The sequence below is a fragment of the Dermacentor silvarum genome, chromosome 2, assembly GCF_013339745.2.
Source record: "Dermacentor silvarum isolate Dsil-2018 chromosome 2, BIME_Dsil_1.4, whole genome shotgun sequence".
Lineage (NCBI taxonomy): Eukaryota > Metazoa > Arthropoda > Arachnida > Ixodida > Ixodidae > Dermacentor > Dermacentor silvarum.
In genome coordinates, this window is record NC_051155.1 from 219794975 (window position 1) to 219817933 (window position 22959).

The 22959-nt window shown below is 46.6% G+C and overlaps 1 protein-coding gene across 1 annotated transcript in view; it reads right to left on the bottom strand.

Annotated features, from left to right (window-relative positions):
- LOC119442684 (potassium voltage-gated channel subfamily H member 8) overlaps positions 1-22959 on the bottom strand; it is an 81326-nt gene that overhangs the window by 48662 nt on the left and 9705 nt on the right. The window contains exons 2-4 of the mRNA XM_037707649.2: positions 10066-10299; positions 8467-8613; positions 5320-5456 (exon numbers count right to left, since the gene is read on the bottom strand). Of these exons, the coding sequence (XP_037563577.1) occupies positions 5320-5456; positions 8467-8613; positions 10066-10299 (518 nt within the window). The remainder of the gene's footprint in view (positions 1-5319; positions 5457-8466; positions 8614-10065; positions 10300-22959) is intronic.

A 22959-nucleotide genomic window follows, 5' to 3' on the forward strand; every position in this document is an offset into this window, starting at 1 on the left:
TTTTGGTTCTACTTCATGCGTAAATAAATTGTGCGGAAATCCGCAAGGTGAAGAAAGTTTCATGAAAAGAAACGTTGCAATCCACCCGAGTGCATCACACAGAGCTATGCAAAGCGAACCGATAACTTCGCCAACATTGTGGATTTCCCTGCAACTCGCTTGCTTATCATTGTTCGTGCACTTCGAGTTGTTGGTTAACTCGTTCTCGCCGTATTATCTGCTAGCGTCTATAGTTGGTTTCTTTGGTAAAGCCGCTGCCCCCGGAAAGGCGGTGGTGCAGGGTAATCTTCAACTCTGGATCAGGGCAAACTTTTGCTTCAATTGCGAATTTTTGCCTGAGTAACCTGCATGGATGTCAAACAAAAATTAAATTCTAGAGTCTTACGTGCTAAACCTGATCTGATTATGAGGCATGTCGTGGTGGGGGACTCCAGAATAATTTTGATCACGTGGGGATCTTTGACGTGCAGTTAAGTGCACGAGCATTTTGCATCTCGCCCGCATCGGAGTGTGGTAGCCGCGGTGGGGATCGAACCGATGACGTCGAACTCAGTAGCGCAGCGTCATAGCCACTGAGATACCACGGCTGGTCCTATTGGTTCCCTTTGTACATTCGGGTACACGACAATTTCTAATTTCGTGGTTTCATTTTGTTTAAACAGGAGTATGCAATACCGGGCGTGATGCAAATAAAAAGAAACATAAAATAAAGAAGTTGGAAAGAGGCAGTAACTTTCCGAGCGATAGATCATTCTTTACAGCATCGCAAAAAAGAAAAAAAAAAAGAAATAAAAAGGAAGAAACTCGAATGAAAGCTCTTCTCGGTCGGTGAAAGCTCACTGAAACCTGGGATCGCATAAGCCGCGGCGAGAAACATATTGCAAAGGTTTTACAATTCAGCACGAACAGTGTTAAGTGTCGTCGCCCTTGTAATATACGGGACCTCGAGTCTACGCGTGAGAATAAGAGCCTGAAATGACTGAGGTCAGTGAACCTGATTGGAAGGTTGCTTACAGCGCGACTTAAGCTGCGACGCAGCGAATAAGAAATATTACGGTGGGCGAAGGGAGATTTCGCAAGAAGGTTTATTAAGAGTTGCTTTACTTGAAGTGCGAACGAAGAGACAAGAAAGTGGCCCCAAAAGAAAACCGGCGACCGCCAAAGTGTGCGTCGCGCTTTTGAAACCTCAATTTGCCTCAAATCAGTGGAGCAAGGCGATCTGGTTGCATGCCATTTTTGTTTTCTCGAAAAACTTGTAACGACTTAAAGGGTCAGCGACGCATGAGAAACGACATTACTTGCTTGTGCTGAGAGTTGTGTATGATGTCGCGTTTTTTCGACGTGTGGCGGCAAGAGCTATTTAGCAATCCTTACGGCACGTATGGGATCCTCGATAATTATGCTGATGCATACTGCCCGTAGCCATTCACTAGTAGTGGACGTTCTTCTGTGCAATATGTTAAAAAAAAGTGAGCGCCTCTGGTTGCACAGTCGGTTGCATGGTTGCATAGTCTAGCTATGTTAAATGCAGGGCTTATCAAAAAGCGGCAAGTGGTATTTGCTATTTTAAGGCTTGAATTTTGCTGAAACAACACATTCTCAGGGAAGCTTGAACACCAAAGCGAAGCAAGATAAGATTGCATAAAAGCCTGGTGAAGCAAACACATAGAAAACACGAAGAAAGGAAGACGGGATTTCTTTAACAGTCAAAGCCCGCTTTGTATTTATTATTTTGCGTTTTTTTTTCCAGTTCGTTTCTGGCGCTAAGACGCCTCGTTTCACGATGAAAGGGCGTATTACAATAACACTGTAGAAAGCAATTCACCAGAGTTTATAAAAGACGAACTTGACGAGAGGTATCAAAATGCTAGGGCGCGCCAACATCGCCACCTTCGCGTGTCGCAAGCATCGTATTGAGCAGGATATCACGTCTGCTGTTTTACTGTCCATGTCTTTTTAGTCTGATGGCTCTTGGATGGGGCTGGCTACCTTTATAAGAGAGTTGTGCTAGACCACTGACAAATTTCGCAAGTGACGGCTTTTACGGCGGCAATGGGCATGTAAAGGGGGGGGGGATCAGTTCCAGGTTTTCACGCATTCATGCATCACTTCACTCACTTCAGCTACATGGAACCCAGTGTCACAGTAGAAGCTCATCTATCCTACGCCCAAGTGCCATAATGATCCCGCTCAGACCAATTTAAACTGAACAACGCACGTGAAGCACAAGCAGGAAAGCACCTGATGGACATTTGCCATCTATTTAGACGCGTTTTTCTTGTTTTTGTTTTTTTTTTCGAGTTCTCTTTGCACTGTTTTGACCTTTAAAATGAAGCAGAACCAACGCTTCGCTGTTGTGCGCACCACTCAGGCGAGCTGTTCGAGAAACGACCCGCTGTGCCGTGGCTTGGTGGCTATGAAATTTTGGACTCAGTGACAAATTGTGACTCTACACTGTGTGACGTAAGATGGAACGTTTACACTATGCAACACGAGAACGCCTTCGCAGACTGCGTGACAGTGCCCACAGAAACAGTTCTGTTTTCTCTCTCTCTGCGTGTGTGTGTGTGCGTGTGTGTGTGCGTGTGTGTGTGTGTGTGTGTGTGTGTGTGTGTGTGTGTGTGTGTGTGTGTGTGTGTGTGTGTGTGTGTGTGTGTGTGTGTGTGTGTGTGTGTGTGTGTGTGTGTGTGTGTGTGTGTGTGTGTGTGTGTGTGTGATTTTCTCTTCTTTTTTTACTTACTTTTTTTTCTCTTTCTCTCTCTCTCTCTCTCCTGTCGCATCCCTTTACCCCTCCCCCGGTACAGGGTAGCCAACCGGGGATAATCTCTAGTTAACCTCCCTGTTATTCCTTTATTATTTTTTTTCTCTCTCTCTTTGCTGCTGAACAAAATTGAGGATAGATTTTCGGCCGCAGTGGTCGCATTAGATGGTGGAAGGTTACGGAAACCCTCACGTGCTTAGATTTAGGCGAACTTTACGGATATTTTGCAAAATTAACCCGGAGCTGTGCGCTATATGGTGTCGCTCACAGCCAAGTGTATGTGCGGGTTTGGGAAGTCAAAATCAATCAATCAATCAATCAATCAATCAATCAATCAATCAATCAATCAATCAATCAATCAATCAATCAATCAATCAATCAATCAATCAGCCTATCGTGATTGTACGTATTTTGCATCTCCTCAAACGCGCCATTCAAGTGTGCAACAAAATGAAAAAAAAAAAAGTGAACGACTTCAAATGCGGAGCGCTCATAACGCGAACGGTGTTTCAAGGCGTGAATGGCGTTCACCTCCATAGCCGTCCAACGTTCTAGAAGACGCTAAGAGGCTCGCGCTTTGGACCGGTGACATGGTAATCAATATGCGGGTCCGTGCCCCTAACGCCCGTGCAAGTGATGAATAAATGCAGGCTATTATCGCATACGGCGGGCGTTCGCAGGTCTCTGACAGAAGAAAGGTTAATGGCGGGGCAAATGACGAAATTAAGCTTCAAGGAGCCCGAAGATGGCTTACCAGCCTCCTTGACTGCCAGCGAACCTTTCTGGCACCCAATTACCCTAAGCCGCTTTGCGGCCAAAGCTTTTTATGCACGAGCATCACGGACTTTTGGGCTGAGCTGCAAAGGTTATGTCCCCCCCCCTCTTTGGTAATAATCCGGTTGCTGTATTCCTGTCACATGCGCAATATCCGCGGCCTGCCGCAAGAGACACGCTTCATACGAATGACCTCTGGCGCCGAAGCCCCGTGTATACCTTACTAAAGCCCACGTGGTTAGCCTACAGCGCAAATTCCAGACAACCGACGGGAGAATGCGCAATTTTAATGGTCCCGAGTTCAGCGCACCGTGCGAGCGACCGATATTTCACCAATATCTTGTTTCGTCATCACCTTGGTTCATTCTGCCTGGAAGGGCCTGGTCCTTTCGCACACCCACTGAATTCGTTACGATGATTTGCTGCAAGTTCGGCGTGCTCGTTTAAATATCGCTGGTCGAATAAGACGGCAGCGATTGTTAAGATACTCGGGAGTAGCAGACAAAGGTTACCAGAAAAGACAGAATAACAAAATATAGAAGAATAGAAGAAGGAAGCGTCAGACTGTCATAAACAGCGAGCCCCTCAAGCGCTACAGCATCGAAACCGGTAGTCGTGCACAACCAATTTTAAGTGCACAAAGCACTTACACGCACAGTAATGCAGCAAGTGACTGGCCGCTCGCAGGCGTCCCTACTAAAATGTTCTGAATGGCGTACAATCATTTCATGTTTTCCATTACCGTTTTATTAAGCGCTGTCTACTTATAGAAATCTGGCGGAGTGTTTACGAAGTTCCTAACGATTCTGTTAGAGTTGCATGAATAACGTACAGCGAACCACATGGAACTGGGGCAGCCGAAGACTCTTCGGCAGGGGTGTTTATACACAATGAGCAAATTTGGATCATCGTAATGTGTTCCGATGTTAGCAAAAACTAGCTGGGCCCATTTCACTCATCGAGGATTGATGCAATGGTGATGCCGCAAAAAGTAATTAACTTGAAAAGAAGTATTTTTTCACCAACGGATCAGTAGGTCTCGGTGGCTTGTTTTACAATATGTTTATGCACTGACAGTGAGGTAAGGTTCTATGTTGGTGTGAGGCCGCATTGCGCTGTGATGAAATTTCTCTATGCTATGGTGAAATAGTAACAGTTTTTCTCACGACTTTGTGCGTGACGCGACGTGATTCCTCTTCTGTACTCAATTTTGGCCTGTTGAGTTGTCTTCTGAAGCGGTTGAAAGTGGATTTTTCCTTTTGAACATTCTCCATAACCTGTCCTTCACCTTCTCTTTGTTTTGTGGGGTTATTGTACAGAAGTATAATATAATAGTTTATGTATGTTGTCGGGTACCATTGTGGCCGTGAATGCCGAGAACCATGCAGCAGACCGAGCACTTTTAGTGATATTTTTCGAGTGTGAGTTCAACGTGAACATGGTAGGAACATTTTTTCGGTCGACTCTTACAGTCTGAAACTAGACTGAATCAGCCGTTATAAGACTACGTTGGTGCCGAAGGCTTAGAACGTTTCTTTTGGAGAGATTTCAGCACACGTCAATTGACAGCTTCGGCAGATGGCAGTTATTGTGCCTTGTTTTCCAAGAAGATCACGGAAAATCAGTTCGTATTTTTTTTTGTAACTTTGTATCACCCTCTTGCATCTCGGTACGATCGTAACACGCAATAGCAAGTCGTGGAAGCCTGGTTAACTCTGCTTAATGATCGCGTCCATCGCAGCTCGCAGGCCCGTTTGACATTAGGAATAGGAGGAGGCGCTTACGTTGTTGAGCTTGAGCTTGGACATTTTCTTCTCGTGGCGGTAGTGACCAGAGAGTTGGTAGAGGACCGCCCGACTTCGTCGCCTCTGGTAGTTGTTGCTCTGCACGCAGCCCTCCAGATCCACGTTGCCATTTGCATCTGCACAATTTTCGCAATCGACAAAATGTTTGTCCACAATGTTTGGTAATAAGAACGTATTTAAAAAAGAAGTTCTCGCGAGGAAGAAAGTCGCAAGGAACGCACGCAAACTGGTGGTCATTAAAATAGAATGAACAAGCGATGCAACCATGGCAGCAGCATGTCTGTTACCCCGAGACAACTTCCAGTTCATTTCATTTCATTTCATTTATTTACTCTCAAGGCCGTACAGGCATTACAGAGAGGAGTGGCAATAGAAAAAGAAAAAAAAATGGCTAAAGATGCAGCACATGGTCACAGATAGCCGACTTGAACACATCATGATCTGTGATAGCGACGATGGAGGCGGGAAGGCGATTCCAGTCTTGCCTTGTTTTCGGGATGAAGGCTTCAAGGTATGCATTGCTTTTACACTGAGGCACCCCAACCTTCATTTGATGATCAATACGGGATGACACGTGGTTCGGAGGCGAAAGAAGTGTCATTTTTAGGTCATTATTAGTTTAGTGTATTTTATGAAACAGTCATAAGCGTGAAATTCGACGTCTAGTAGAAAGGAGAGGTAGGTCAAGGTGTTGCTTCATGCGAGAAACGCTGGCTAAGCGATAGTAGTTAGAGAGAATAAACCTGGCTGAGCGGTTTTGAACCGATTCTAAGGCCTGCGTTAACGAGCTAGTGTGCGGGTCCCATATGGGTGAAGCGTACGCTAGTTTAGAACGCACGAGTGTTTTATATAGTAGTAGTTTCAATGGAACGGGAGTGAGGCGGAAATTCCGCCGAAGAAAAACAAGGGTACTGTTAGCTTTGTTAATAACATGGTGGATATGTTTCCAGTAGCGCGCATTTGGGAGCCAAATTTGCTAAGGAAAACAAAATATATTGTTTCGTGGTCCATCATACAATTCTTGTATGGCCATACAATTCTTGTACCGTCTGTGATACAGAGCTGAGAATTTTCGCTACGTCGGCGGCATCAGCACTAGACCTTTCTCTACTCCCCTTAATCTCTTACTTATCTTCCCCCAGCGCAGGTTAGCCTAGCGGCTCAGTAGTGATTAACCTACATGCCTTCAATTTATCCTTCTCTTTCTCTGTTACGTGCAGGGGCGATCGCTCACAGATGCGCTCAACAAGTTGGACGATTGGTCCTATATCGGAAGAGATAATCCTTCAACACAGACATGACTCATCATGCCATCAGAAGACCATGAAAACGTTATTGTGTTTTATGTGATCCACCGGACTCTGCGAACGCCTATAGTTCTTCCTATTATCGTGTATGTGTGTTTCTTTTCTCGCCTTCTTTTTCTCTAACCACGCACGGGGTAGCAAACTGGGAACTTGCATCTGAATAATATCCCTGCTTTTTCTCACTTTCTCGTTGTAAACATCATTTATCAAACGGCGTTTAAACTGCTTAGTAAGAAATGGTACCAGCTGCAGGGTCTTGTATATATTTGCTATTAAAATTCTCGTTTATGCTTCCGACTAAATTTAGCAGGCTGCTCCACAGAGCAAAACCTGGAGCCATTCGGAACCTGTGTGCGAACGTTACAATGCATCGCCGCTTTCGTCGAAAACAAGAAACAACGCCTTCTCAAGTGTCAGCGCCAGGTGTCGGCGCAGATGCGGATTCAGAGCGCAGATAAACTGAAATGCAATAGAAGGAAGCGGCACTCTAGCGGTGGCAACCGCTTCCGCAGGCTGCTCGGGCCGTAAACGTCGCACTATGTGTTACTTGAGTAACCGCGCTTTCTATCTCTTTCTAGGCGTCCATGGATATTTACGTCCGCGGAGGTGTGACCTGGTTCCGGCAATGTTAACCAGCGCAACTGCTCACAGGGGCAGGGTTAGAGTTTAAACGGGAAGAATGCAGCGGGGCGCTTCGAATGGGTTCCAGGTCATACGGTGATTCTGAGCCAATAAACGCCAATGTGGCCCGGGGGACGAATCCGAGCGCGGCGCGAGGGCCAGGCCAGGAGGCAGGGCTCGATCTATATCCTATCTATATCTATATCCTACCGTTATTATAAGACCGGGCTACGAGCCCCCGTGGTCACGCTCAACGCTAGGTCGCACGTACAACCTGTCTAGACAGGCCCTTGTGCGTGACTAGGGTTGTGCAATGGGTTTGCTTTCGAGTACCTGTCGATGTGAGGCTCTATCTACAGCGATCGTTTGTGTCGTGGAGACAAGCAGAAGAGGGTAGATGGTAAGCCGAGAAAACCCAACAGCTATGAAAATAGCACTTGACAAACACAATCAGTGGACTTACGTTTAAGAGAGAGAGAGAGAGAGAGAGAGAGAGAGAGAGAGAGAGAGAAGTGATGAGAAAAAGGCAGGGAGGTTAACCAGGTTGAACGCGATTGGCTACCTTGAACCGGGATAGGAAGAAAGTTCTATAATGCAAGAGTACTCGTGTTCCCAGACTGGCACACCTTAAAAAACTCGTCTGGTTAAAAATTATTCTGAAGCCCTTTACTTAAAGTGGCTCCCATAATTCTTGTGTTGCTTTTGGGAAGTTAACAAATGAATCAAGAAATTATGTATAAGTATCCGTGGCATGCTGCAGGCCTTAAAAAAAAAGAAGAAAAAGAGAGCTTCAGTTGGCAGTCAATCTATTTCTTCAAGCGAAAGCACGGAACGTTGGTAAGCGAAAGCTCTTGCGTAACAAAGGCATCAATTAGGGTTAGGTTTTTTCGATAGTGATTGCGTATATTGCGAGATAAAGCGTTGACGTTATCTTGCCGAATGACGAGGGTTCATATTTTAAACTTGGCAGAGATTAAAAAAAATCGCCGGTCGAGTATAGCCCGGTTCATCCTTTTCGGCTGGATTACTCGAAGAAGCGGACATTAATCTTGAACTCATTAATCGGTGGACGTTAATCAGGGAATTAGCGCCAAGCTCTTTGCGACGGTGCTCCTCATAGCGGAAGTGCTTCTTCGGGACACTAAGCCCCACCAATTTTTTTTTATGGTATCATATCGCATGCTTAACGCGCCCGTACCGAGCTCGGCCGTCTCGTCCGCGTCGTCCGTCTCGATCTCGGCCATCTTGGACTTGGTGATGTCCTTGTGCGATGCCAGGAAGAGGACCACTTCGTGCTTCTCGTTCTTGATGGGCACGATGTCCAGCAGGCACCAGAACGGGCTTCCTGCAAAGGGCGACAGGGTGGAGTCAACCCCCACAGTACTAAGTGGGCAAGGGCGAGGTTCTACTTTTTATTGGAGAAATGAGGGGAGATACATAACATTTTGACCTTTGAGCACCCAATATAAACTACAGTGGCCTAAAAAGTGAAGCTTCAGCCTGAAAAAAAAAGAGAACCATTTGGACAAGGGTACTTGTCGTCGTTCTTACAAAAAAAAAAAAAAAAAAAGAAGGACAATTCGTTCTCTTTGTCGGAACGTTGACGCCAGGTTGAAGCTTCCCCTGTTCGACCTCTATCAATCACTCCCTCTCATACTTACCGCGACCCTTTGTTTTCGAGTAGTCCGTGCATTCGTACTTCACGGCCACTTTACTTTCGCGGATTTAGCTATCTGGAAGTTTCTCAAACGTTATGTCTATGAGAAATTAAATTTTGAGCGAGTAGTTTTGAACAACTGCACTCGTGACATAAGTGTTAGGTTATTAGTTCTGTAGGCAGCGTGCGCTAAAACCATCTCTATGTGGGCCACCATACAGTGCAGGATTCTGCCACACCGGTCTTTCTGAATGTGGTAGTCTCTGGCTCGTCAGAAAACACACGCCATGCTTAAATTTTCGAACAAGAACGAAATGGCTTCGCCGATGACATGGCCACTGCCTCCTGTATACTTTCAGTGCCGGTCCAGTTGCACCGAAATTCACGGGACGAAGTTCCCCGATCGCGGCACCACATTTCTAGGCAATACTAGGCGTTACGTACTTGCCATTGCTATAGGAGTCACAACTTTCGCACTGTGGTGCTCCTGCTGTATACCGCTTTCGCATGGATCTAGTTGATTTCATTCCTCCATGCATCTTAAGGAGTGCTAAGGACTATACGAACTATGACCACTTAGCGCAAATCTACAAAAATAAGGGGCGGAAGGCACAAGATCACTTGTCCCTTCCTCCCCTTAGTTTTTGTTAATTTTCACAAAAAGAGAGAGAGAGAGAAGAAAGGGGAAAGGCAGGGAGGTTAACCAGATGGGAAGATCCCGTTTCATAAAGATGCCGATAGTTCTTATGGTCCGTAGTACAGTATGAACCGACTAGCCCTGCTACATGTATTACTGTGTTACAATTTAAGGAGCAGAAGTAGCAAGAGCTGAAGGTTGATGCATTCCTATTTGTACGCTATAGGGCGAACAGCATTTCCAAAAGTGGGTAATTCTAAGTGACACCCCTTTATCAGTTTTTAGCGTGGCAGCACACGCGTTGTAAAAATACAGGAGCACACGCCTCAGCAAGCAGTCATTGATAACTGAACACTGGAAATTTTGTGCCCCCCAGTTATTAAACAGAACGCCATCGGGAACGTTCAGGTAAGCAGCAGCATCGTAGTGACAAGCGGGTTTACACCCGCCGTGCCCCCACAAGGATTTGCACTCGTCAGAAAAGGGAAGGACGGATGACGAACCATTCTTCTTGTAGAAGATGACCTCGAGCTTGAGCTCGGTCTTGTTCTCGAGGGCGTCGTCTATCTCGCGTATCGCTTCCTCCTTGGTCTCGGGCCCGTAGAGGAAGGCGCAGGCGCATCCCTTCTGCATGATCTGCGCCCGCGGGTAGCCCGTCAGCTCGCAGAAACCGTCTGAGCAGTACACGATGGGGAACAGCGCCGGCACCTGTGCATTGCCCAGCACGAAGTTGCTGTCTGCGAACGAGAGAAAGAAATATGTACGAGTGTGTGAGATATTAGCACTGCTGCCGAACGTGATATGGTACCGGAGCGTTCAGCGCAAACTTTCTTACTCAAATGTTTGTGATAGTAAGCGAGATGGTTTAATGGCGAGAAAGATGCAGGAAGAGGTAACCAAAAAATATTATACTGAAGCGCTGTGCACGTTTTGAGGCTCGCAACTCAAATACAACAACATATGTGTTCATACGCATTTTAGAAATTTACACACGACGGTGACTCGACACTAACATATCGCGTTACATTAGCTGCAAAGCATGTCTCTGCGTGCTCGCCATCGTTGATCATCGATAAGTGGCAAAATAAGCATTCGCTTCCTCAGCCGAGACATCGATGCTCCACCTCCATTCTCTAGCCCACTTTGCAAATATGAAAAAAATTTGCAGCATTGTTCCAATCAGATATCTTTGAAGACGTACGCGACACACATTAAACGTCAAACATTTTCATAAAAATATCCGGCAGACCCCACACCCTGTGGAAATCAATGTTATGCGAAGCAGGTTGTGGGGAGCCTACCAAGTTAACGAAACGACCATGACAGCACCAAGACGTACGCGGCTGTTTCATGACCTACATGACACGCATGTCATGGCATTCATGTCATGAGTGCTTAGGAGTCACTTAGCTTCGCCTAAGAGGCCTAAGGCGAAAGCCTTAATCATGCTCATGACTACGACTTCGACTATCAAGCTTTAGCCTTTTCCTTCACTTATTACAACAGCCGAACCCATTTCATACGTTTTTGAGTGTTAGCCTTTTTTCGCTGAGTCCTTGTCATTTTTGCTCAGTCATGCTCATGACTATGACTTCTACCATCATCCTTTAGTGTTTCCTTCACTTAGCACCCATGTAAGAACCCATTTCAGTGGTACTTCAGTGGTAATCTTTTTCGCAGAGTCATTGTCATTTTTACTGAGTCGTGCTCATGACTATGACTTCTACCATCATCCTTTAGTGTTTCCTTCACTTAGTGCCCATGTCCGAACCCATTACAGTAGTTTTTGAGTGTTAATTTGTTTTCGCTGAGTCATTGTCATTTTTGCTTAGACATACTCATGACTATGACTTCTACCATCATGCTTCGTAAGGCAACGAAGCAAGCACTGGGCATACCCATATACTCGTCCACGCAAAGACTGCTAGACATGTACGCCCACAACACGGTGGAGGAGCTCATCGAAGCCCAACTATCTAATCAGAGAATCCGGCTCAGTCACACGGAACACGGACGAGCCGTCCTACGCAAGATAGGATGGCAGATCGAGCCAGTACCCATCAAGGCGGTCCTTCCGGAAGACTGGAAGACAACCATTCAGACCAAACCTCTTCCTCGGAACATGACGCCGGGCAAGGACGATGAGAGACGCACCGCGTGGGCTAAAGCCATGGCCCGGAAGCTGGAAGAGAACCCCAGGGTCCTCTACGCGGACACCTCGTTCCGAAAACACAGTGACTGAGCAGCGGTGGTGGTTACGTCAAAAGACAGGCTGATCGTCAGCGCGTCCCTGAAGACAACAGACCCCGCAGTTGCCGAAGAAGCGGCCGTGGCCCTCGCACTCGCACAGCCGAGCGTGGACACCGTGGTCACCGACTCAAAGACAGCTTACGGAAGCTTCCGCAGGGGGGTAATCTCCTCCGCAACCCGAGCCATTCTATCCAAGTGCAAGCCTCCGGGAAGAGCCATAGAGCTCGTCTGGGTCCGGGCTCACTCGCAGGTAGCAGGCAACCCCATCGCCGACTACCATGCCCGAGAAATGTCAATCCGGGCAGAGCACGAGCCGGAAGAGCTACCGCACCCGGTTACCAGCTTTCGGGACATTGCCCGGATGTACCAAGAGGAAAGGTGCAAACTACCAGAACCGCACCCCAAACTCACCAGGCAACAACAGACCATCCTGCGTCGAGCGCAGGCGGGATCGCTTGCGCATCCCGTACTGATGAACCGCATGTACCCCGCGGAACATGATACGCTCTGTCCTTTTTGCAAAAGGGAAAAGGGCACCCTGCCGCATATCTTGGCCGAGTGCACAGAACTCAAGACCCCCCCCCCCCCCCCCCCCCTTCCCGCCAACACCCCCAATCCCCAACCCCTTGAGCGATGCGAGACCTTGTTATCCAGCCCCGCCCTACCGATTCAGCTCGCACTGACGGACAGGGGCCAAGGAGCTGCTGGGGACATATGGGTCCCGTAACTAGGGAACCACCCCGTCTGGTGCCTGTGGGCACCACCAATATATTTTGGGCCCAATAAAAGTTTATTCATCATCATCTACCATCATCCTTCAGTGCTTGCTTCACTTAGTACCCACGTCCGAACCCATTTCAGTGGTTTTTGGGTGTTAATGTTCTTTCGCTGGGTCATTGTCATTTTAGGCGGCTGTTTCATCACCCACATGGCACGCATGTCATGACATTCCTGTCATGACCTATTATTTATGTTCGTCATACACTCTTGTCAGGCTATGTCAATTTTGGCACCTACCAAGTTAACGTAATGGGTGAGAGCACTAAGACATATGCGACTGTTTCATGACCCACATGGCACGCATGTCATTACATTCATGCCATGAGCTATCATTTATGTTCGTCAGACACTCTTGTCATACTATGCCAATTTTGGTGCATGCCAAGTTAGTGAAACGACCATGAGAGCACAAAGGCGTAGGCGGCTAGATAGATAGATAGATAGATAGATAGATAGATGATAGATAGATAGATAGATAGATAGATAGATAGATAGATATATACTGTCAAAGTGACAAATGTTCGCCAAGAAATGCTCCGCATTTAAAAACAAATTTTGATTCGGCTCCTTGGCGTGTACGAGATCACACGCAGCGCCTGAAAGAGGCTATAGTGAGACAGTCAAGTCCGTTGCCTTTGAGCCTTGCAGATGCGCTTGTACGGCGCCCACAGTGGTGGATTAGCGGCTATGGTGTTGGGCTGCTAAGCTCGAGGTCGCGGGATGAAATCCCGGCCGCTGCGGCCGCATTTCGATGGGGGCGAAATGCAAAAACGCCCGTGTCCCGTGCATTGGGGCCGCGTTAAATATCCTCTGCTGGTCAAAATTAATCCGGAGTTCCCCACTACGGCGTGTCTCATAACCAAATCGTGATTTTGGCACGTAAAACTACAGAATTCACGCGCTTGTACGGCTTTACGGTCCAATGAGGGTTGAGGCCTAGCTCCCAGGAGCTTAGAATCGGTAAAAGGGTCAAGAGGTTCGAAATTTTCAAGTATACGCGTAAATGAAGATGCACAGATGGATGAGCGGAATGAGGTGAAGAGATGAAGCATAACCTCCGAGGAAAGGGCAGTGTCTCGGAAAGTGCGGTCAACGTTCAAGAGGGAAGATTGACACGGTTTCGCCACGTTCTGAAAAGCGGCGTTAACCATTGTCGGCAAGAAGACATTGAAGATTGAGTCAGGCTTAAAAGAAGAAACGAGGTCTGCTTTAAAAAAAGAAGTTAGCAGGACTATCAATAAAGTTATCGTTCTTCGCAGGGCACTGTCAACGAAGAGCTTAACTCTGCTCCTTGGATAAAGAGTGAGTGATACAATAAAGGGAAAAAAAGAAAGAAAAATAGCGAATAAGGACGTGGGCGAGTATAACAATGTGGCAGAGTTTTTCGACGAAGAAGGGTAAATTACAGCGAAAATTTCATTTTGCGGGATTCGGTAATCTGGAGCTCCGTCGAATGAAAAAAAAAAGTTTTTCCAAGCTCGCCCCAGCGGCACATTGGTAACTCCTATTGCTTTTTACTATAAACTTCCAATTTTCAATCCTTCTACAAGAAAAAAAATATGCAAATGTTTTCCGGCCCCACCTTATTAAAAATCGCATCGTTCCAGCGCGCCTACGCGAAAAAAGATTGCAACAATGGCTATTCTGAAAAAAAAGAGAAAAGTTGATGCTATAGAGAAGTTGTTTGAAGCAGCAGTACGTGTTTGGACAGACGAAAAAAAATCCAGTTTGTTGATCTATCGAATAAAAAAATATATACATATATAATTCACAATTGTGCGAAGTTTTGAAGCCACTGCACCCGTGCCAGGAGCTGAGGTGCGGCCGAATAGTGCCTGAAAGCGCTTGTTAAGCACTCGCTTCTCGAAAGCTCTCGATGAATATAGCGATATCTGCGCAGATTTCCAGCGCCCCCAGAAGTGCGACACGAGACTTGCCGTGACAGTTCTATTCATATTTTCTCGTAGCAACTGTTGTCAAAGGTTGTGAATATCGAATAATATCTTCTCTGAGAATACCTTCTCTAGGGCCGAGTGCGTTCTGTTAAGCCTGTCTTTCCTTTTCTTCCCTCTCTCTCCTTTCTTTTCATCCCTTTAAACCCCTTCCCCCGTGTAGGGTAGCAAACCAGACATGTTTATGGTTAACCTCCCTGCCTTTCCTTCTTTTTTCCTCCTCCTCCTGTCTTTCCTATTCTTCTTGTGAATTGCGAGTTGAATTGTTAGTGGGCGCGTGATCTTCATATTAGTATTAAGATCGAAAAACGAAATGATCAAGTTATGGGGTTTTACTGCGCCATAACCACGATCTGATTACGAGGCACGCGCAGTGGGGGACTCCGTAATAATTTGGACCACCTGGGGTTCTTTATAGCGCGCCTAAATCTAAGTACACGGGTGTTTTCGCATATTGCCCTGCTAACATTATTGCGGGCTACGAGCCTTAACGAAACTTTGTAAATAGTGTAATATATATATGTGTGTGTGTGACTTTATGTATTGTTCATTGTTTATCACTGTATATATCATAATCATCACCCAGCACCTGAGTTTTGTCAGGCGAATAGCCAGGATAACATCTCCAGCATCTCATTAAAGCACGTTTCTCTCTCTCTCTCTCTTGGAAATCGGAAGGCATGCCGAGCGATCAGGGCAAAAAGCGAAAGAAAAAGCAAGAAAGGGGTACTTCACGAAACTTTACACGTAGGAAGGAAGGAGTTCACTACAAACGGCCGCGTGTATATCTGCAAGCTTTGTTGACGGGAGCTGGCTGCGGCTGCAGCAAGAGACCAGAGCAACAAGAGACGAGACAGTGTTGCCAGAGTCGGCACCTGCTTGAGGAAAAATCGAACGGAAAACAAGGCGTGGGAGCAAGGCTCCCTGCAACCGAGGAAGCAGGGCTTAGAAAATAAAGTAGCATGGATGTCAGTGAAAAAAAGAAAGAAGAACAGGGAAAAAGGAACCTATAAGAAAAAAGAAAGATGGGAGAGACACACTCCCACGTGGCGAGGTGCTTGTAGAATGCTTAAAATGTCCCCAGAGAGTACAGAAACAGTTCCAGCTGATCTCACTATGGTTATGCGATGTGTGTAAGAAGCTGGCTTGGCTGTTGCAAGGAATACGCTGGTGATTCGTTCGTATATATAGCACAATAACATCTGTGAAGTTGTGTGTTCTTGTGCCAGAAGTGAGGCCTACCTTGTTTAGAGGGTTCCTGCTTATGATGTGTGCTTGAGTATTTTTCCAGCAAGTGAGCGCAAAATGTAGGTCGCTCTTATCTTAGATTCTTCCTCGGCCTTTAGCTTTGAGTCCCCAGCGACCAATTTCAGTTTTGTCGCTTTTATTGAAGCGTTTCGTCTCAGCATGCGAGTATGCGTGTTACCACTGGAAAACTGCGCTCGTAAACACTAGCAAACACGAATTTATGCTCACCTAGTTTCACCGCGCGCTTTCCACTATATAACGACACATTTACGTTAGTCCCTCGTTTCTATACGAAGTAAAGTGAAGAATTTTCAAGAAAAATACTGCCATGCACATGCGGATGAACAAAAATTAGAGGACCCTTAAGCTACGCCTTTAAGAGTGGAACGCGATAGCGTTATCGGGCTCCGTTCGCATCACATTTTTCTTACGAGTAGGCTTTACTGCAACACATAACGTGGGAAAGCCAGCTTACAAAGACCACGCTTACACTGATCTCCTTAAGGTCGGCCTCACTTTTAAGCGCAAATGCATTGCTCGAAAGATATTTTTACAGGAGCAGTTTAAGCCGTCTTATATCAAAATGTGAAGGCCCTAGGACCTTTTTTTATTGTTTTATTAATTGTTTGATGTTGCCCCGAGGCGCGCGCGTGTCCAAAATTTAGCAAGCTTCGGTTTTCAACATTCCCCTCAATGTTGTCTAGAACCAAAGTACAGCGAAACACCATCAGAATTGGAGGACGCTTAAGTTTCGCCTTTAAGAGTGGAATGCGATAGCATTCAAAGATCCCTGGCTTCTTATGAGGCTTTTTTCTCGTATATTCAAATTACACTCAGACGCTATCACGCCTGTAGGTTGTGGTTACGTCGTACTTTACAATTTTTCTGACAGATTTTATTTTGAGAAATTTTTTGTTCCCTAACGCCTTGCGCCACGCGGATGGCCTGTGTGGTCGGGGTGGTTCGGGATGATGTGGTTCGACATAATTATTTCCGCCAGACGGCGATGCTTACCGACGACGCCGAAGCCGACGCCGGATTTTCTGCGGCACGGGGCCCTTAACGCTATCACGTTAAAACGCTATCACGTTAAAACGCTATCACGTTAAAACGCGCAGGAGGCGGTAGAAGAGCTGCTGTCTATCTGGACTGAATTCCTTGACATCATGTAGCAAAGTTTGAATTGTTTTCAAAAAACGTCAGTCAGTAAGTCATATCAATCAATCAATCAATCAATCAATCAATCAATCAATCAATCAATCAATCAATCAATCAATCAATCAATCAATCAATCAATCAATCACTTAGCTCCGCAACCTTCTTAAGCTTTTCCTTTTGCTCTTTCGTGGGAAAGCAGGAACAGATTGGGATGGTGATAAAGCCCACATGTGGCCGCCGACCAATAATTTCCCGTAGATGAGCTGAGAAACCTTAGCAACAAAGCCATCTCCGCGCTCACGGCCTTTCTGAACCAACACTGGGGAACAAGGTACGGTGCCGGCGATGTGGAAACACGCACACATAATCATGATCCCCAAACCGGGCAAGAAATTGGCAACTGAAAATCTCAGACCCATCTCGCTCACATCCTGCCTCGGCAAGGTGTACGAGAAAATCATAAACAAGAGAGTACAGAGAAACTTAGAATACAACAAGCACCTGCCAGACACCATGTTTGGTTTCCGCGCAGGCTTGTCCACACAAGACGTTTTACTCCAAGTCAAGGAGGAAGTCCTCAGCAACGTTCCCCGCTGTGGCTAACATGCCCTCCTAGCAATCGACATCAAAGGAGCTTTCGACAACGTCAGCCACCAAGAAATCCTAGAAGGGCTCGCCAACCCCAGCTGCGGCGAGCGAACGTACAAGTACGTTCAGAGCTTCCTAAGCCATCGCACGGCAGAGCTGAAGATTTGGGAGATCCAGACTGCAGTATACCACCCTCCCAACAAGGGCACACCACAAGGAGCAGTCATCTCACCCACACTCTTCAATGTCGCCATGATCGGCTTCGCAAGAAAACTGCAGGACGTAGAAGGCCTCCGCCACGCCTTCTACGCAGACGACATAACACTCTGGACCACAACAGGGTTGCTTACTGAAAAAGAAAAACGGCTGCAAACTGCAGCTGACCTCATCCAAGAATACGTCAGCCAACGGGGACTACAATGCTCGCCCGAGAAATCTGAACTCATACGAGTCTGGCGAGGCCGGGGTAACCATACAGTCCCCATAGACCAAACAAGAAAACTCGAGGTACACCTCAAAGGGGGCCTCATACATAAAAAGTAATTGCTCAGGGTGCTGGGCATGTGGCTGCAGTCTAACCAGCGTGCTACCCACACCCTACGCTCCTCAAAACCAGTGTCAAGACGATATCACGCATGATATCCCGTGTAACATCCAAGAATAGAGGCATGAAGAGGAGACACCCTCCGACTGGTCAAAAGCCTGGTGGTGAGCAGAATCACACACAGCCTGCCCTGCTACCATCTCACACAATCCGAGACGAAACAGGCCGACACACTCTTGAGGATGGCTTTCAAGACCGCTCTCCGCCTGCCGATGAGTACATCGACTGAGAAATTATTGGCGTTGGGGTTACACAACACCGTCAGGGAACTCACAGAAGCCCTTCACGTCTCACAACAACAGAGACTTGCGCGGACTCACACGGGCCGGCAGGTCCTACAAACCTTGGGCTTCAAAGTCACAACATTACGAACCCAAGAAACCTGCACGATACCTCGTCACGTCCAGGACAGGTATCACATTGCCGCAATACCACGCAACATGGACCCTAACCTACACTACGGAAGGAGGAAAGCGAGGGCCCAGTACATAGAGAAAACGTTCAGGTTCCATACCACGGCCAGTTTTACGGACGCCGCTATGTACGGAACGAAGAATAAGGGAGCAGTGGCAGTGGTCTGCGACCGCCGAGGCCACGTCACCTCCGGTGCATCGACCCACCCCTGCACGATCACGGAAGCCGGAGAGCTGGCCATCGCGTTAGCCATCTGCGAAGGCCAACACGCAAACAAACCACTGACGATCGTCACGGATTCCCAGCAGGCCTGCCGCAACTTCCTACAGGGAAGAAACCGTGAAACTTCACCATCACGTCCAACAAAAAGGCCACGAGGTTGTCTTTCACCTGGTCATTGTGGAATCAGTGGCAATGATTCCGCAGATAACGCTGCTCGCTCATCACACCAAGAAGAGCTCAGCGTTCCAATTCCACTTTCGAGGACAGACGCTTAAGGCAGCTTTGACACCTGGCACGCGGTCTCTCACTGACCGAGTGGAACTCGCCAAACTTACGACTTACACGACTGCATCAATTAAACCCCTCACTGCAACTCCGACCTCCATTCGGACTTCCTCGACGTGAAGTTTCGCTTCTCTGTCGCCTTTGGTTAGGAGTTGCCTTCAGAAAGGCATACTCTACATTAATTGGAGTGACCGACAGTGCAGCATGCGAGGTCTGCGGCTCCGACGAAACTATCGACCACCTGCTGTGCCACTGTCCACAATATGCCCCAGAAATACAAGAACTTGCTAACGCTCTAAAAAAACTGGACAATCGAACGCTTTCCGTGCAGGTGCTGCTGGAACACCGCCCCCATCGCTCGTCGGCCCATGAAGCGGTGAAGGCACTTTTGTGTTTCTTGAGGACGACGGACTTGTGTCAACGTCTGTGACTATTAGTGCAATACCACACACGTCAGCGAACTAACCGCTAATTTCCCTTCTTTCCTTCCCTCCTCTCTCTCCCTGTCATCTTTGTGTTCCCTTTTCTCATTCCCCCGGTGTAGGGTAGCCAACCGGACGTTATTCTGGTTAACCTCCCTGCCTTCTGCCTTTCTCTTGCTTCTTCTTCCTACAGGGAAGAATCGCAAGACCTGCGGCACAAGTCCTAGCCCAAATACCCAAGGAGGACACTGACGACAACCCCATCCAAACCATCATTTGGATATCTGGCCACGCCACCATCACGGGTAACCTGTATGCCGACAGAGCAGCTCGATACTTTGCACATAACCGAGCACTCATCACGCCGACTGCAGATGACCCTGACCCAGTTGACCCCGAGTATTCAGCAATCCTGAACTACCACAGAGGGAGTCGCTTGCGATATCCCCCACCCCATCGAATACTAAAGACGGAGGATGCCGCTGCCTGGCGCAGGCTCCAGACAGGCACTTACACGAACCTACACATATTACATCGCATGCACCCCACAGCGTATACAGGGACGAATGCCCGTGGTGCGGGGCCACACCAACCCTATACCACATTATGTGGGAGTGCACGCTACACAACACAGAACATCACGAAACGAACACCATGACAAGAACACCACGAGGGAGCAATGGGAGGCACTGCTGTCCAGCTCGGCCCTCGACGACCAGCTCGAGCTGATCCAGAGAGCAGGGAACATGGCAACAGCCAGCGGAGCCCTGGACTAGGGGCCCCGACCATTAGCGATGCCCCATCGGGGCAAGACAAAACTCCATCTTTGTAATAAAGTTTATCTATCTATCTATCTATCTATCTATCTATCTATCTATCTATCTATCTATCTATCTATCTATCTATCTATCTATCTATCTATCTATCTATCTATCTATCTATCTATCTATCTATCTATCTATCTATCTATCTATCTATCTATCTATCTATCTATCTATCTATCTATCTATCTATCTATCTATCTATCTATCTATCTATCTATCTATCTATCTATCTATCTATCTATCTATCTATCTATCTATCTATCTATCTATCTATCTATCTATCTATCTATCTATCTATCTATCTATCTATCTATCTATCTATCTATCTATCTATCTATCTATCTATCTATCTATCTATCTATCTATCTATCTATCTATCTATCTATCTATCTATCTATCTATCTATCTATCTATCTATCTATCTATCTATCTATCTATCTATCTGAGATGACGCGTAATTGAAGTGCTTCAAATATAGTATGGCTCGAATGGCTCGATGAACGCCGTAGTTTCCAAACTACAGTGAAAGAAAAGACATAACTACACGCTCGCCGTGTTTTAGTGTCTGGAGGAAGTGAGAGAATAATTTAGCGCGTGCTTTTTCCTTTCGTTTTCTTTTTGACATAAGAACAAGATCGGAAAGCGCTTGCACTGTCGCGCGTGCTCCTTTTTCCATGCCGGTCGCGTACTTTTCTTGAAATAGATGTTTTCTTTTTTCTACGTACTTTTTCATCAACGCGTTCTCTTTGTCCCAGTGTTAGTTTTTCTTCTGGAGTCATGCCTCAAGTTTTTCTTTGAAACGAAGCGGTAGCCCTTCGTCTGGTTCGCTCTACGCCTACCACTGTCGTTTTTCAACGTTCCCTTCCTTAATTCTATGGATACCAAATAATCGATATTTTCATCAGGAATAATTAACTGTTTAGTTGTACTTTTAACTACAAGGAGACAGCTGTCTACTGTGCCAAAGAAATATTGAACGAGTGAAAGAAAATACTTCGCTTCCTAATGACTGCAAAGCAGTTAGAGATGCGATCGTATTCAAGTGACATTACAAATTTTTTGCCTTCCTTTTTCATGCCATGCTGTTGGTGATGTGACGCGTGTAAATGATTACATAACGTTTCCAGACTGCTACTAAAGGAAGATATCATGAAAGTGTTCTATTTCAGCAGTCGCTGTTCTTTAAGTTAAGAAGATATTTTCATTTTTGTCACGCATGTCATATAGTGTACTGTATAAATGGACAAAGTAGACATCCAGTTCTTTAAATTTGGAGTGAGGCTACGACAGACGCTCTAATACATTGAGTGCATGCATCAATTGGAATTGTAGCAGCGCATGTCGTCAGAAGCCTCGAAAACCAAAACTAGTTGTTTTTAATTCGACGAAAGGTGGTAATGCCAATACTTTGATTCATGTTCACAGTGGCACATGCCTGTCTAACTCTTCCTCTTTAAGCCGCTGCGCTTCATGAAAGAAAACTTTTTTTTTTATTTCTTCAGGTCCGCGCTTAAGCATGCCTCTTTGTCACCGTTGTCACAATGCAATTTGGTTAAAAAATGCCATCGCAAACAGTTTCTTCACCGAAACAGCAGTTACAACAGCCCACCACAGGCATCAGAATGCTTCTGGCATTGCCATAAATTTGAGGCGCGTCCTGTGAGGGTCTGCTATCCACTCTAAGTACCTAGCGAGAAATGTAAATTTGAGGGTTGTGAATGGAGTGAAGAAATCCCCTGGCGCAGCTTTCAAAGCTGAGCCGCGTGTGTGGCACGAAATGCGCTGACATCGCAGTCGAGTGATGGATGCACTAGATTACTCACACAATTTACCCAGGTTAGAGTCCTGCGGATTTCCTCATGTTTACTTTCTTTTGAACGGCATTGTTTCTTTCGGTACGCATCCAGCATACTCTCTGCGCACGCAATGTTATCCACGCGCCTTCTATTCCGTGAAACTGTGTCGCAGCGAAACGTCAGCGATATATATGCTGACAGCAGCTCCATACCACTCGCGTTTGATCGAACTCGACAGTGGCGCCATCGCAATCGTCTGAAGCATCTTCTGCGGTGCTAAGACGCATGGCGTGCTTTTCGGATACAGGTACAGCTGTAGGTTGCATAACGCTGTCGCAACAAAAGCGTGCCTATATTGCGTGCGGTGAATCAAGAAAGAGAAAGAGAGAGAGAGAGAGAGAGAGAGAGAGAAAGAGAGGCGTCTACTGATGCCACAAAGATGAGAAAGTGACGACGGCGAAATGAACAAATGAAGTGAAACAAGCCGAGCAGCGTAAAGAACGTGGGAGAAACGCTAGGGGAGCCGAATGATGATGCAATGCGTTCATGCATTCTGCGGCTGGACAAGATCCCACCGAGAAGTGCATGTACTGCAAGAAAAAAAAAACACAGAAAAGAAAAGCATAAAAAAAAGAAAGAAAGAACTCGTGACGAGCCAGAACCGTAGGCGGGTGGTTCTGTCTCTCTCACTTTTCTGCCTTTGTGGTTAAGGAATCAAGAGAACAAAACGAAAATGTGCGCACACGTGGCGTATGACGAACAAAAGACAGACGTGACAGCTTTCTTGTGCGGGCGTCCGAGCGCCGTGCGAACTCTGCCATCGCACGCGGTGGACGCAGGTCTAGCAGAAAGGC